This window comes from Salvelinus fontinalis, chromosome 30, assembly GCF_029448725.1.
Source record: "Salvelinus fontinalis isolate EN_2023a chromosome 30, ASM2944872v1, whole genome shotgun sequence".
In the NCBI taxonomy this organism is placed as follows: Eukaryota; Metazoa; Chordata; class Actinopteri; order Salmoniformes; family Salmonidae; genus Salvelinus; species Salvelinus fontinalis.
In genome coordinates, this window is record NC_074694.1 from 295,001 (window position 1) to 310,000 (window position 15,000).

Consider the following 15,000-nt stretch of genomic DNA (forward strand, 5'->3'; position numbering starts at 1 on the left):
TTGGAACGCTAGTGCTCTCTGAAGGAATGTTAAAATAGCTCCCTGGGTTTGGAACGCTAGTGCTCTCTGAAGGAATGTTAAAATAGCTCCCTGGGTTTGGAACGCTAGTGCTCTCTGAAGGAATGTTTACAACAACAATCACACGACAGCTCCGTCTTCCTTCGAGACGCACACACACACGCACACGCACGCACGCACGCACGCACGCACGCACGCACACACACACACACACACACACACACACACACACACACACACACACACACAATACAGCCCCCTTCACATGCTACAAATGCTGCTTTCACATAAGACTTACGGTATTTTGGCTGTAAAAAGTTAATTTTTCTTCAATGTTTATATACACCATCCAAAATAAATAAATAGTTATAAAATTGTTATTGGTATAGGCACATACATAAGACTAATAACAACAAAAATAACATATTTTGAGTTTAATTAGGCCGATGTTAAAGGTTTGTGCAGCCGTGGCTGCGGCATCCAAATTAAATAAATAATTCGGTATTTTGTTCAGACAAGACACACCTACCCGATCAGTAGGGCTGTCCCCAACTAAATGACCGAAAGTCATCTGTTCTTTCTACCAATCGATTGGTGTACATTTCTAAACGTGTTTTATCCATAGATAGACACACCCCCATGTGTTTTAATAAAATCAACTACTGTATATGTATTTAGCTTGTCTAATGCTTTAAGACAAATGCCTCAAGAGGGTGTCAGAGATCTAGATAGGCAGAATTAAAAACACTGTTCTCCTCCCGCTCCTGCTGGCTGTCTCAGATTCTCACATTACTCTCTTGAAGTTGCCCGGTAAGAGGCGACACGAGGAGTCGGCAACCTTTCTCATGTGGAACGCTAATTTATCTGACCATTTCTAACGATCTGCGTGCCAGTTATGGTTTTCATATGCACATTTTCGTGAAACAGTTTAATTTAATTTATAATAACGTCGTCATATCTCAATATCATTGTCATGTAGTTAATCAAAATTCTATCCAATTCTAAATGAAAATGATACAAACCTAAAAACTAACTTCTATTGCCAACTATGTAAAAATAGTCTACATAAAGCCAGCAAATAAAAACATTGCAGACTGCAATATCTTGATAAAAATAAATATCCTATTAATCACATTGGCTACACATGGCCTGTCTGCAACCAACTTGAAACATTGCATCAACTATTAACTTGGGTTCAGCCCAAAGGGTCCAGCCCAAAGGGTCCAGCCCAAAGCTTGGCCTAGTGAACCTGCAACATTGCTCTCAACCTTTGCCTCTCCCGAGTCTGTTGGGGAGTTGCAGCAATGAGACAAAATCGGAACTACCAATTGGATATCACGAAATTGGGGGCGGGGGGGGGGATAAGTCACATTTTTAAACAGAGCAAATGCTTTTTTGATCCATGTTTCATTCCAACTCCACTCTGTTAGGGAGCGTGGAGATTTATCTGCATCATTATACCCCAATAATCCTGTTTTCAAAAAGCACGTGTGTCTCAGGTACATATTTCACAACCTTCGCAGGCTTCTGGAGTTGCATTTGCCTATATGCAATAATAATAGGACTACACTGCTAAATGTGTCTGATCAGTGATAGATGACCACCTGATTTAGGCTACATTATAGCATGCTAAATGTGTCTGATCAGTGATTTAGGCTACAATATAGCATGCTAAATGTGTCTGATCAGTGATTTAGGCTACATTATAGCATGCTAAATGTGTCTGATCAGTGATTTAGGCTACATTATAGCATGCTAAATGTGTCTGATCAGTGATAGATGACCACCTGATTTAGGCTACATTATAGCATGCTAAATGTGTCTGATCAGTGATTTAGGCTACATTATAGCATGCTAAATGTGTCTGATCAGTGATAGATGACCACCTGATTTAGGCTACATTATAGCATGCTAAATGCTTCTGATCAGTGATTTAGGCTACATTATAGCATGCTAAATGTGTCTGATCACTGATTTAGGCTACATTATAGCATGCTAAATGTGTCTGATCAGTGATTTAGGCTACATTATAGCATGCTAAATGTGTCTGATAAGTGATTTAGGCTACATTATAGCATGCTAAATGTGTCTGATCAGTGATTTAGGCTACATTATAGCATGCTAAATGTTTCTGATCAGTGATAGATGACCACTTGATTTAGGCTACATTATAGCATGCTAAATGTGTCTGATCAGTGATAGATGACCACCTGATTTAGGCTACATTATAGCATGCTAAATGTTTCTGATCAGTGATTTAGGCTACATTATAGCATGCTAAATGTGTCTGATCAGTGATTTAGGCTACATTATAGCATGCTAAATGTGTCTGATCAGTGATAGATGACCACCTGATTTAGGCTACATTATAGCATGCTAAATGTGTCTGATCAGTGATTTAGGCTACATTATAGCATGCTAAATGTGTCTGATCAGTGATTTAGGCTACATTATAGCATGCCAAATGTGTCTGATCACTGATAGATGACCACCTGATTTAGGCTACATTATAGCATGCTAAATGTGTCTGATCAGTGATTTAGGCTACATTATAGCATGCTAAATGTGTCTGATCAGTGATTTAGGCTACATTATAGCATGCTAAATGTGTCTGATCAGTGATTTAGGCTACATTATAGCATGCTAAATGTGTCTGATCAGTGATAGATGACCACATGATTTAGGCTACATTATAGCATGCTAAATGTGTCTGATCAGTGATTTAGGCTACATTATAGCATGCTAAATGTGTCTGATCAGTGATTTAGGCTACATTATAGCATGCTAAATGTGTCTGATCAGTGATTTAGGCTACATTATAGCATGCCAAATGTGTCTGATCACTGATAGATGACCACCTGATTTAGGCTACATTATAGCATGCTAAATGTGTCTGATCAGTGATTTAGGCTACATTATAGCATGCTAAATGTTTCTGATCGGTGATAGATGAACAAACGAATAGATTAGCTATACCAACTCCACTTATTTGCCCAGCCAGAAACCATTTAACCCAATAGCCTATACAGACAGAAATTGAGTGAAACAAAATGACATTGATTGATTATCAAGACCAGACAGTGAATTCACAAGCTGTTGGTCATAATAGTATCAATAATATAATAAATATGTATCAAAATGTCCATTAATTATTATTATTATTATCAATCCACCTAATAGTTCACATTTACTGACTTTAGCAAACTGCATTGCTTGCTGTTTGGGGTTTTAGGCTGGGTTTCTCTACAGCACTTTGAGATATCAGCTGATGTAAGAAGGGCTATATAAATTTGATTTGATTGGACAAATGAAGGTCCCCCGTGTAGCTCAGTTGGTAAAGCATGGGGTTTGATACGCCAGGGTTGTGGGTTTGATTTCCATGGGGGGGGGGGACCAGTAAGGGGGGGGGGGTATAAAAATGGACTGTATGCTCTCACTACTGTACGTCGCTCTGGATGTGAGCATCTGCTAAATGACGTAACATTTAAGATCCTACATCGGTGGAAGATTATGATGCTTAAAAAACACATTTCAATTATGTTGCTATTCTAAATATGGTTTTAATATGGTTTCTATTCCCTTCATGTAAACTCTGAAAAAAAAGAAACGTCCTCTCACTGTCAACTGCGTTTATTTTCAGCAAACTTAAAATGTGTATATATTTGTACGAACATAACAAGATTCAACAACTGAGACATAAACTGAACAAGTTCCATAGACATGTGACTAACAGAAATGGAACAATGTGTCCCTGAACAAAGGATGTGGGGTCAAAATCAAAAGTAACAGTCAGTATCTGGTGTGGCCACCAGCTGCATTAAGTACTGCAGTGCATCTCCTCCTCGTGGACTGCACCAGATTTGCCCGTTCTTGCTGTGAGATGTTACCCCACTCTTCCACCAAGGCACCTGCAAGTTCCCGGAAATTTCTGGCAGGAATGGCCCTAGCCCTCACCCTCCGATCCAACAGGTCCCAGATGTGCTCAATGGGATTGAGATCCGGGCTCTTCGCTGGCCATGGCAGAACACTGACATTCCTATCTTGCAGGAAATCACGCACAGAACGAGCATTATGGCTGGTGGCATTGTCATGCTGAAGGGTCAGGATGAGCCTGCAGGAAGGTTAACACATGAGGGATGAGGATGTCTTCCCTGTAACGCACAGTGTTGAGACTGCCTGCAATGACAACAAGCTCAGTCCGATGATGCTGTGACACACCGCCCCAGACCATGACGGACCCTCCACCTCCAAATCCCGCTCCAGAGTACAGGCCTCGGTGTAACGCTCATTCCTTCGACGATAAAAGCAAATCCGACCATCACCCCTGGTGGGACAAAACCGCGACTCGTCAGTGACCTGTCTTACAACAGGCCTACAAGCCCTCAGTCCAGCCTCTCTCAGCCTATTGCGGACAGTCTGAGTACTGATGGAGGGATTGTGCATTCCTGGTGTAACTCGGGCAGTTGTTGTTGCCATCCTGTACCTGTCCCACAGGTGTGGTGTTCAGATGTACCGATCCTGTGCAGGCATTGTTACACGTGGTCTGCCACTGCGAGGACGATAAGCTGTCCGTCCTGTCTCTCTGTAGCGCTGTCTTAGGCATCTCACAGTACGGACATTGCAATTTATTGCCCTGACCACATCTGCAGTCCTCATGCCTCCTTGCAGCATGCCTAAGGCACGTTTACGCAGATGAGCAGGGACCCTGGGCATCTTTTTTTTGGTGTTTTTCAGAGTCAGTAGAAAGGCCTCTTTAGTGTCCTGAATTTTCATAACTGTGACCTTAATTTCCTACCGTCTGTAAGCTGTTAGTGTCTTAATGACCATGTTCATTAATTGTTTATGGTTCATTGAACAAGCATGGGAGACAGTGTTTAAACTTTTTACAGTGAAAACCTATTTGGATTTGTACAATTTAGCTTTGGAAGACAGGGTCCTGAAAAGGGACGTTTCTTTTTTTTGCTGAGTTTGGTTGTAATGAGCACATGAACTCTGAGACCATGTCTCCAAGATACCATGTCTCCTAGCTAGTCTCCTTGTTTCCTTTGTCTTGTTTCCTTGTCTCCTTCTCCACCGCAGTCTAACAGCTTGTTTCATCTTCTTCTTTCAGACGAAACGTCATCAGCTAACGACGGCAGCAGGGTAAGTGTCCCGTCTGTCTGCCTCTGTCTCTCTGTCTGCCTCCGTCTCTCTGTCTGCCTCCGTCTCTCTGTCTGCCTCTGTCTCTCTGCCTGCCTCTGTCTCTCTGTCTGCCTCCGTCTCTCTGTCTGCCTCCGTCTCTCTGTCTGCCTCCGTCTCTCTGTCTGCCTCTGTCTCTCTGTCTGCCTCTTTCTCTCTGTCTGCCTCTGTCCCGTCTGTCTGTATGTCGGTCTGTGTGTCTGCCTCTGTCTCTCTGTCTGCCTCTGTCTCTATGTCTGCCTCTGTCTCTCTGTCTGCCTCTGTCCCATCTGTCTGTATGTCAGTCTGTGTGTCTGCCTCTGTCTCTCTGTCTGCCTCTATGTCTGCCTCTGTCTCTCTGTCTGCCTCTGTCTCTCTGTCTGCCTCTGTCCCGTCTGTCTGTATGTCGGTCTGTGTCTCTGCGTCTGTCTGCCTCTCTGTCTGCCTCTGTCTGCCTCTGTCTCTCTGTCTGCCTCTGTCTCTCTGTCTGCCTCTGTCCCGTCTGTCTGTATGTCGGTCTGTGTGTCTGCCTCTGTCTCTCTGTCTGCCTCTATGTCTGCCTCTGTCTCTCTGTCTGCCTCTGTCTCTCTGTCTGCCTCTGTCCCGTCTGTCTGTATGTCGGTCTGTGTGTCTGCGTCTGTCTGCCTCCGTCTGCTTCTCTCTGTTTTAACTTTTTATATCCAACGAGGCATCCAGCCAGACTAATATCCTAAGGGTATCCCCCAAATGTGATCTCATTCTATTTAAAGTGCTAACGTCGGTGGTTTTGGATTAATAATCCTGTGGGTTAAACAATAAGAACCTTCTCTGTGAAGAATTCAAATCGTTTTGGATCTATTTAGATTAAGACACAGATGCTGACTCCTTCGTCAAAAATGTGTTTTGACTGTCCTTTGTTGTCTGTTTTTTGGGACTTTATTACTTTATAAAGAAAAGCCCATATGCTGTCTGTCTACTGAGTTGATAAAACATTGATTGAAAGGAACACACTCGGTCTGGAACACAAAAATACACTCAGTTTGGTAAGAACTGGTGTGTGTGTGTGTGTGTGTGTGTGTGTGTGTGTGTGTGTGTGTGTGTGTGTGTGTGTGTGTGTGTGTGTGTGTGTGTGTGTGTGTGTGTGTGTGTGTGTGTGTGTGTGTCTATATGAGTGATCATGTCACTAACTGCTAATGGACAGCACTAAGAGTGACGTGTATAGGACGGTGTGTGTGTGACAGTTAGCAGGGTGAGGGCAGACCCCATGTGTGTGACAGGGAGGGAGGGAGGGAATAGAGAAAAAGGGAGAGAGATATTCTTCAACATATATAAATGAATTGGCGAGGGCATTAGAACAGTCTGCAGAACCCGGTCTCACCCTACTAGAATATGAAGTCAAATGTCTACTGTTTGCTGATGATCTGGTGCTTCTGTCACCAACCAATTTGGGCCTACAGCAGCACCTAGATCTTCTGCACAGATTCTGCCAGACCTGGGCCGTGACAGTAAATCTCAGTAAGACAAACATAATGGTGTTCCAAAACAGGTCCAGTTGACAGGACCACAAATACAAATTCCATTTAGACACCGTTGCCCTAGAGCACACAAAAAAAACTATACACAGTGCATTCAGAAAGTATTCAGATCCCTTGACTTTGTCCATGTTTTGTTACGTACGTTACCCCATAATGACAATGCAAAAACAGGGTTTTAGAATTATTTGCAAATTTATACACTACCGTTAAAAAGTTTGAGGTCACTTAGAAATCTCCTTGTTTTCCATGAAAACAAACATGAAATGAGTTGCAAAATGAATAGGAAATATAGTCAAGACGTTGACAAGGTTATAAATATATATATTTTTAATTGAAATAATAATTGTGTCCTTCAAACTTAGCTTTCGTCAAAGAATCCTCCATTTGCAGCAATTACAGACCTTTGGCATTCTAGTTGTCAAATTGTTGAGGTAATCTGAAGAGATGTCACCCTATGCTTCCTGAAGCACCTCCCACATGTTGGATTGGCTTGATGGGCACTTCTTACGTACCATACGGTCAAGCTGCTCCCACAACAGCTCAATAGGGTTGAGATCCGGTGACTGTGCTGGCCACTCCACTATAGACAGAATACCAGCTGACTGGTTCTTCCCTAAATAGTTATTGCATAGTTTGGAGCTTTGCTTTGGGTCATTGTCCTGTTGTAGGAGGAAATTGGCTCCAATTAAACGCCGTCCACAGGGTATATAGCATGGCGTTGCAAAATGGAGTGATAGCCTTCCTTCTTCAAGATCCCTTTTACCCTGTACAAATCTCACACTTTACCACCACCAAAGCACCCCCAGACCATCACATTGCCTCCACCATGCTTGACAGATGGCATCAAGCGATCTTCCAGCATCTTTTCATTTTTTCTGCGTCTCACAAATGTTATTCTTTGTGATCCGAACACCTCAAACTTGTCTGTCCATAACACTCTGTCCAGTGTCTGTGTTCTTTTGCCCATCTTAATATTGGCCAGTCTGCGAAATAGCTTTTTCTTTGCAACTCTGCCTAGAAGGCCAGCATCCCAGAGTCTCCTCTTCACTGTTGACGTTGAGACTGGTGTTTTGCGGGTACTATTATATGAGGCTGCCAGTTGAGGACTTGTGAGGCGTCTGTTTCTCAAGCTAGACACTCTAATGTACTTATCCTCTTGCTAAGTTGTGCACCGGGGCCTCCCACTCCTCTTTCTATTCTGGTTAGAGCCAGTTTGTGCTGTTCTGTGAAGGGAGCAGTAGACAGCTTTGTACGAGATACTCAACTAGTCTAAAGAAGGACAGTTTTATTGATTCTTTAATCAGGACAACAGTTTTCAGCTGTGCTAACATAATTGCAAAAGGGTTTTCTAATGATCAATTAGCCTTTTAAAATGATAAACTTGGATTAGCTAACACAACGTGCCATTGGAACACAGGAGTGATGGTTGCTGATAATGGACCCCTGTACGCCTATGTAGATATTCCATTAAAAATCTTCCGTTTCCAGCTACAATAGTCATTTACAACATTAACAATGTCTACACTGTATTTCTGATCAATTTGATGTTATTTTAATGGACAAAAATGTGCTTTTCTTTCAAAAACAAGAACATTTCTAAGTGACTCCAAACGTTTGAACGGTAGTGTGTGTGTGTGTATATATATATATATATATATATATATATATATATATATATATATATATATAAATAAAATATTTAAAAAAATATATATATAAAGGAAAATCACATATACATTAGTATTCATACCCTTTGCTCATTACTTTGTTGAAGCACCTTTGGCAGCGAATACAACCTCGAGTCTTCTTGGGTATGACGCTACAAGCTTGGCACACTTGTATTTGGGGAGTTTCTCCTTTTCTTCTCTGCAGATCCTCTGTCAGGTTGGATGGGGAGCGTCGCTGCACAGCTATTTTCAGGTCTCTCTAGAGATGTTTGATCGGGTTCAAGTCCGGGCTCTGGCTGGGCCACTCAAGGACATTCAGAGAATTGTTCCCGAAGCCACTCCTGAGTTGTCTTGGCTATGTGCTTAGGGTCGTTGTCCTGTTGGAAGGTGAACCTTCGCCCCAGTCTGAGGTCCTGAGCGCTCTGGAGGATGTTTTCATCAAGGATCTCTGTACTTTGCTCCGTTCATCTCTTCCTCGATCCTGACTGGTCTCCCAGTCCCTGTCACTGAAAGACATCCCCCCCCAGCATGATGCTGCCACCACCATGCTGCACCGTAGGGATGGTGCCAGGTTTCCTCCAGACGTGACGCTTGGCATTCAGGCCAAATAATTCAATCTTGGTTTCTTCAGACCAGAGATTCTTGTTTCTCATTGTCTGAGAGTCCTTTAGGTGCCTTTTGGAAAACTCCAAGCGGGCTGTCATGTGTCTTTCACTGAGGTGTGGCTTCCGTTTGGCCACTCTACCATAAAGGCCTGATTGGTGGAGTGCTGCAGAGATGGTTGTCCTCGTGGAAATTCTCCCCATCTCCACAGAGGACCTCTGGAGCTCTGTCAGAGTGACCATCGGGTTCTTGGTCACCTCCCTGACCAAGTCCCTTCTCCCCCGATTGCTCAGTTTGGCCGGGCGGCCAGCTCAAGGAAGAGTCTTGGTGGTTCCAAACATATATCATTTAAGAATGATGGAGGCCACCCTGTTCTTGGGGACCTCAATGCTGCAAACATGTTTTGGTACCCTTCCCCAGATCTGTGCCTCGACACAATCCTGTCTCGGAGCTCTACGGACAAGTCCTTCGACCTCATGGCTTGGTTGTTGCTCTGACATGCTCTGTCAACCGTGGGACCTTGTATAGACATGTGCCTTACCAAATCATGTCCAATCAATAGAATTTACCACAGGTGGACTCCAATCAAGTTGTAGAAACATCTCAAGGATGATCAATGGAAACAGGATCCACTTGAGCTCAATTTCAAGTCTCAAAGCAAATGGTCTGAATACTTATGTAAATAAGTTATTTCTGTTTATTATTTTTAATAACTTTGCAAACATTTCTAAAAACCTGGTTTTGCTTTGTCTTTATGGGTTATTGTGTGTAGAATGATGAGGAAATGTTTTTCTTTAATCCATTTTATAATACGGCTGTACCGTAACAAAATGTGGAAAAGTCAAGGGGTCTGAATACTTTCCGAATGCACTGTACCTCGACCTAAACATCAGCGCCACAGGTAACTTCCACAAAGCTGTGAACGATCTGAGAGACAAGGCAAAAAGGGCCTTCTACGCCATCAAAAGAAACATCAAATTCGACACACAAATTAGGATCTAGCTAAACATTGAATCACTTATAGAACCCATTGCCCTTTATGGTTGTGAGGTCTGGGGTCCGCTCACCAGCCAATAATTGGAAAGAATTAACAAAAAACAGAGCAAACTAGAATGCTATTTGGCCCTAATCAGAGAGTACACAGTGGCAGAATAACTGACCATTGTAACTGACCCAAAATGAAGGAAAGCTTTGACTATATACAGACTCAGTGAGCATAGTCTTGCTATTGAGAGGCCACTGTAGGCAGACCTGGCTTTCAAGAGATGAAAGGTTAAGTACACACTGCCAACAAAATAACCTCCTGCCAAATGTATGACCATATTAGAGACACATATTTCCCTCAGATTACACAGACCCACAAATATTTTGAAAACAAATCCAATTTAATAAACTCCCATCTATCTACTGGGTGAAATACCACAGTGTGACATCACAGCAGCAAGATGTGTGACCTGTTGCCACAAGAAAAGGGCAACCAGTGAAGAACAAACACCCTTGTAAATACAACCCATATTTACGTTTATTTATTTTCCCTTTTGTACTTTAACTATTTGTACATCGTTACAACACTGTCTATAAACATAATATGACATTTGAAAAGTCTATTCCTTCTTCTGTGAGTGTAATGTTTACTGTTTATTTTTTCTTGATATTTCACTTCTGTTTATTTTCTATTTCACTTCTTTTCCCATGCCAATAAAGCTTTTGTATTGAATTGAATGTATATTTTGAATGCTAAGTGATTAAGGGCATTAAGAGAACAGACCCGGCTCCAACTTCAATTTGCAGCGAGGTGTGAAGTGAGATGTGTGAAAGCCCTTTGAGCCCAACAATGGCAGCAGAGTTTCACAGCCTCCCCCAACCCTAATGCAGAGGCCTCTTTGACCTCAGAGGTCATCCCAGTACCCCTTGGATGTAAAGAAAGAGAAGGCACTGAAAGAGTACAAACAATGCTCCTCATGGACAATCCAGAGATACTTTTTTGCAAAAATTGGAATGTAAGCAACTTAATCTTCCACACAGACCATCCCCTGGCATGACACAGTGCTATATTAACCAGACCATCCCCTGGCATGGCACATTGCTATATTAACCAGACCATCCCCTGGCACAGTGCTATATTAACCAGACCATCCCCTGGCATGGCACAGTGCTATATTAACCAGACCATCCCCTGGCATGACACAGGGCTATATTAACCAGACCATCCCCTGGCATGACACAGTGCTATATTAACCAGACCATCCCCTGGCATGACACAGTGCTATATTAACCAGACCATCCCCTGGCATGGCACAGTGCTATATTAACCAGACCATCCCCTGGCATGGCACAGTGCTATATTAACCAGACCATCCCCTGGCATGGCACAGTGCTATATTAACCAGACCATCCCCTGGCATGGCACAGTGCTATATTAACCAGACCATCCCCTGGCATGACACAGTGCTATATTAACCAGACCATCCCCTGGCATGGCACAGTGTTATATTAACCAGACCATCCCCTGGCATGACACAGTGCTATATTAACCAGACCATCCCCTGGCATGGCACAGTGCTATATTAACCAGACCATCCCCTGGCATGGCACAGTGCTATATTAACCAGACCATCCCCTGGCATGGCACAGTGCTATATTAACCAGACCATCCCCTGGCATGGCACAGTGCTATATTAACCAGACCATCCCCTGGCATGACACAGTGCTATATTAACCAGACCATCCCCTGGCATGGCACAGTGCTATATTAACCAGACCATCCCCTGGCATGACACAGTGCTATATTAACCAGACCATCCCCTGGCACAGTGCTATATTAACCAGACCATCCCCTGGCATGACACAGTGCTATATTAACCAGACCATCCCCTGGCATGGCACAGTGCTATATTAACCAGACCATCCCCTGGCATGACACAGTGCTATATTAACCAGACCATCCCCTGGCACAGTGCTATATTAACCAGACCATCCCCTGGCATGGCACAGTGCTATATTAACCAGACCATCCCCTGGCACAGTGCTATATTTAACAGACCATCCCCTGGCATGGCACAGTGCTATATTAACCAGACCATCCCCTGTCATGGCACAGTGCTATATTAACCATACCATCCCCTGGCACAGTGCTATATTAACCAGACCATCCCCTGGCATGGCACAGTGCTATATTAACCAGACCATCCCCTGGCATGGCACAGTGCTATATTAACCAGACCATCCCCTGGCACAGTGCTATATTAACCAGACCATCCCCTGGCATGGCATATTAACACACTACCCCTCTGTCAAACCAGACCCCCTCCATAAGCAGCCCCATAGACGAGCAACCCCAAGCAGAGGGTCACCCAGCTGGAGGTGAGGCAGGTGGAGCTCGAACAACAGGTCACCATACTCCAGTCAACCAGACCCAGACAACAGTCCAGCTCAACCACACCCCCTCAACCAGACAACAGTCCAGCTCAACAACACCCCCTCAACCAGACAACAACACCTCCTCAACCAGACAACAACACCCCCTCAACCAGACAACAACACCTCCTCAACCAGAACCAGACAACAGTCCAGCTCAACAACACCTCCTCAACCAGACAACAGTCCAGCTCAACAACACCTCCTCAACCAGACCCAGACAACAGTCCAGCTCAACAACACCCCCTCAACCAGACCCAGACAACAGTCCAGCTCAACAACACCTCCTCAACCAGACAACAGTCCATCACAACAACACCCCCTCAACCAGACAACAGTCCAGCTCAACAACACCTCCTCAACCAGACAACAGTCCAGCTCAACAACACCCCCTCAACCAGACAACAGTCCATCACAACAACACCTCCTCAACCAGACCCAGACAACAGTCCAGCACAACAACACCCCCTCAACCAGACAACAGTCCAGCTCAACAACACCCCCTCAACCAGACAACAGTCCATCACAACAACACCTCCTCAACCAGACAACAGTCCAGCTCAACAACACCCCCTCAACCAGACAACAGTCCAGCACAACACCACCTCCTCAACCAGACAACAGTCCAGCACAACAACACCTCCTCAACCAGACAACAGTCCAGCTCAACAACACCTCCTCAACCAGACAACAGTCCAGCTCAACAACACCTCCTCAACCAGACCCAGACAACAGTCCAGCACAACAACACCTCCTCAACCAGACCCAGACAACAGTCCAGCTCAACAACACCCCCTCAACCAGACCCAGACAACAGTCCAGCTCAACAACACCTCCTCAACCAGACAACAGTCCAGCTCAACAACACCTCCTCAACCAGACCCAGACAACAGTCCAGCACAACACCACCTCCTCAACCAGACAACAGTCCAGCTCAACAACACCTCCTCAACCAGACCCAGACAACAGTCCATCACAACAACACCCCCTCAACCAGACCCAGACAACAGTCCAGCTCAACAACACCTCCTCATCCAGACAACAGTCCATCACAACAACACCTCCTCAACCAGACCCAGACAACAGTCCAGCACAACACCACCTCCTCAACCAGACAACAGTCCAGCTCAACAACACCTCCTCAACCAGACCCAGACAACAGTCCAGCTCAACAACACCCCCTCAACCAGACCCAGACAACAGTCCAGCTCAACAACACCTCCTCAACCAGACCCAGACAACAGTCCAGCTTAACAACACCTCCTCAACCAGACCCAGACAACAGTCCAACACAACAACACCTCCTCAACCAGACAACAGTCCATCACAACAACACCTCCTCAACCAGACAACAGTCCAACACAACAACACCTCCTCAACCAGACAACAGTCCATCACAACAACACCTCCTCAACCAGACAACAGTCCAGCACAACAACACCTCCTCAACCAGACAACAGTCCATCTCAACAACACCTCCTCAACCAGACAACAGTCCAGCTCAACAACACCCCCCCAACCAGACAACAGTCCATCTCAACAACACCTCCTCAACCAGACAACAGTCCAGCACAACAACACCTCCTCAACCAGACAACAGTCCATCTCAACAACACCTCCTCAACCAGACAACAGTCCAGCTCAACAACACCCCCTCAACCAGACCCAGACAACAGTCCAGCTCAACAACACCTCCTCAACCAGACCCAGACAACAGTCCAGCACAACAACACCTCCTCAACCAGACAACAGTCCATCACAACAACACCTCCTCAACCAGACAACAGTCCATCACAACAACACCCCCTCAACCAGACAACAGTCCAGCTCAACAACACCCCCTCAACCAGACAACAGTCCATCACAACAACACCTCCTCAACCAGACAACAGTCCAGCTCAACAACACCTCCTCAACCAGACAACAGTCCATCACAACAACACCTCCTCAACCAGACAACAGTCCAGCTCAACAACACCTCCTCAACCAGACCCAGACAACAGTCCAGCTCAACAACACCCCCCCAACCAGACAACAGTCCAGCTCAACAACACCTCCTCAACCAGACAACAGTCCATCACAACAACAACAGTGTACACTTAGCAGTAGAAAGCCTTGGACATTATATCATATCAGCTAACATATCAAATGTTTTTTCTTAAATATAGTAGGACAGTACTAGTAAATCTAGTAGTACATCCTCTGCAGTATCATCAACAGCAGACTCTAACATTTCCTCAGTGAAAACAAATGTCCTGAGCAAAATGTCAAATTGGCTTCTTACCAAAAATATCATATGACAGACCACGTATACACCATGCACACCCTTATTGACAAAAAAAAAAAAAAAACAACAAAGCAAAGTCTTCTCATGGTTTGTTGATGATTAAATAAATAAAAATAAGCTTTTGACTCAATTTAGCATGAGGGCCTGCTGTATAAACTGATGGAAAGGTTTTTTTTGTGGGGGGAAAACCTGCGATGTTATAAAATAAATATACGCCAACATAAGTGTACGTTCAAAATTGGCAATAAACACACATATTTCTTCCCTCAGGGCCGGGGAGTGAGACAGGGATGCAGCTTGAGCCCCACCCTCTTCAAGATTCATATTAATGACTATA

At 44.3% G+C, this 15,000-nt stretch overlaps 1 protein-coding gene across 3 annotated transcripts in view; it reads left to right on the forward strand.

Moving 5' to 3' along the window:
• Window positions 1-15,000, forward strand: part of LOC129828537 (cAMP and cAMP-inhibited cGMP 3',5'-cyclic phosphodiesterase 10A-like) — a 194,090-nt gene that overhangs the window by 93,105 nt on the left and 85,985 nt on the right. For all 3 annotated transcript variants that reach the window (XM_055889551.1, XM_055889554.1, XM_055889553.1), the window contains exon 3: window positions 5,129-5,160. In XM_055889551.1, the coding sequence (XP_055745526.1) occupies window positions 5,129-5,160 (32 nt within the window). The remainder of the gene's footprint in view (window positions 1-5,128; window positions 5,161-15,000) is intronic.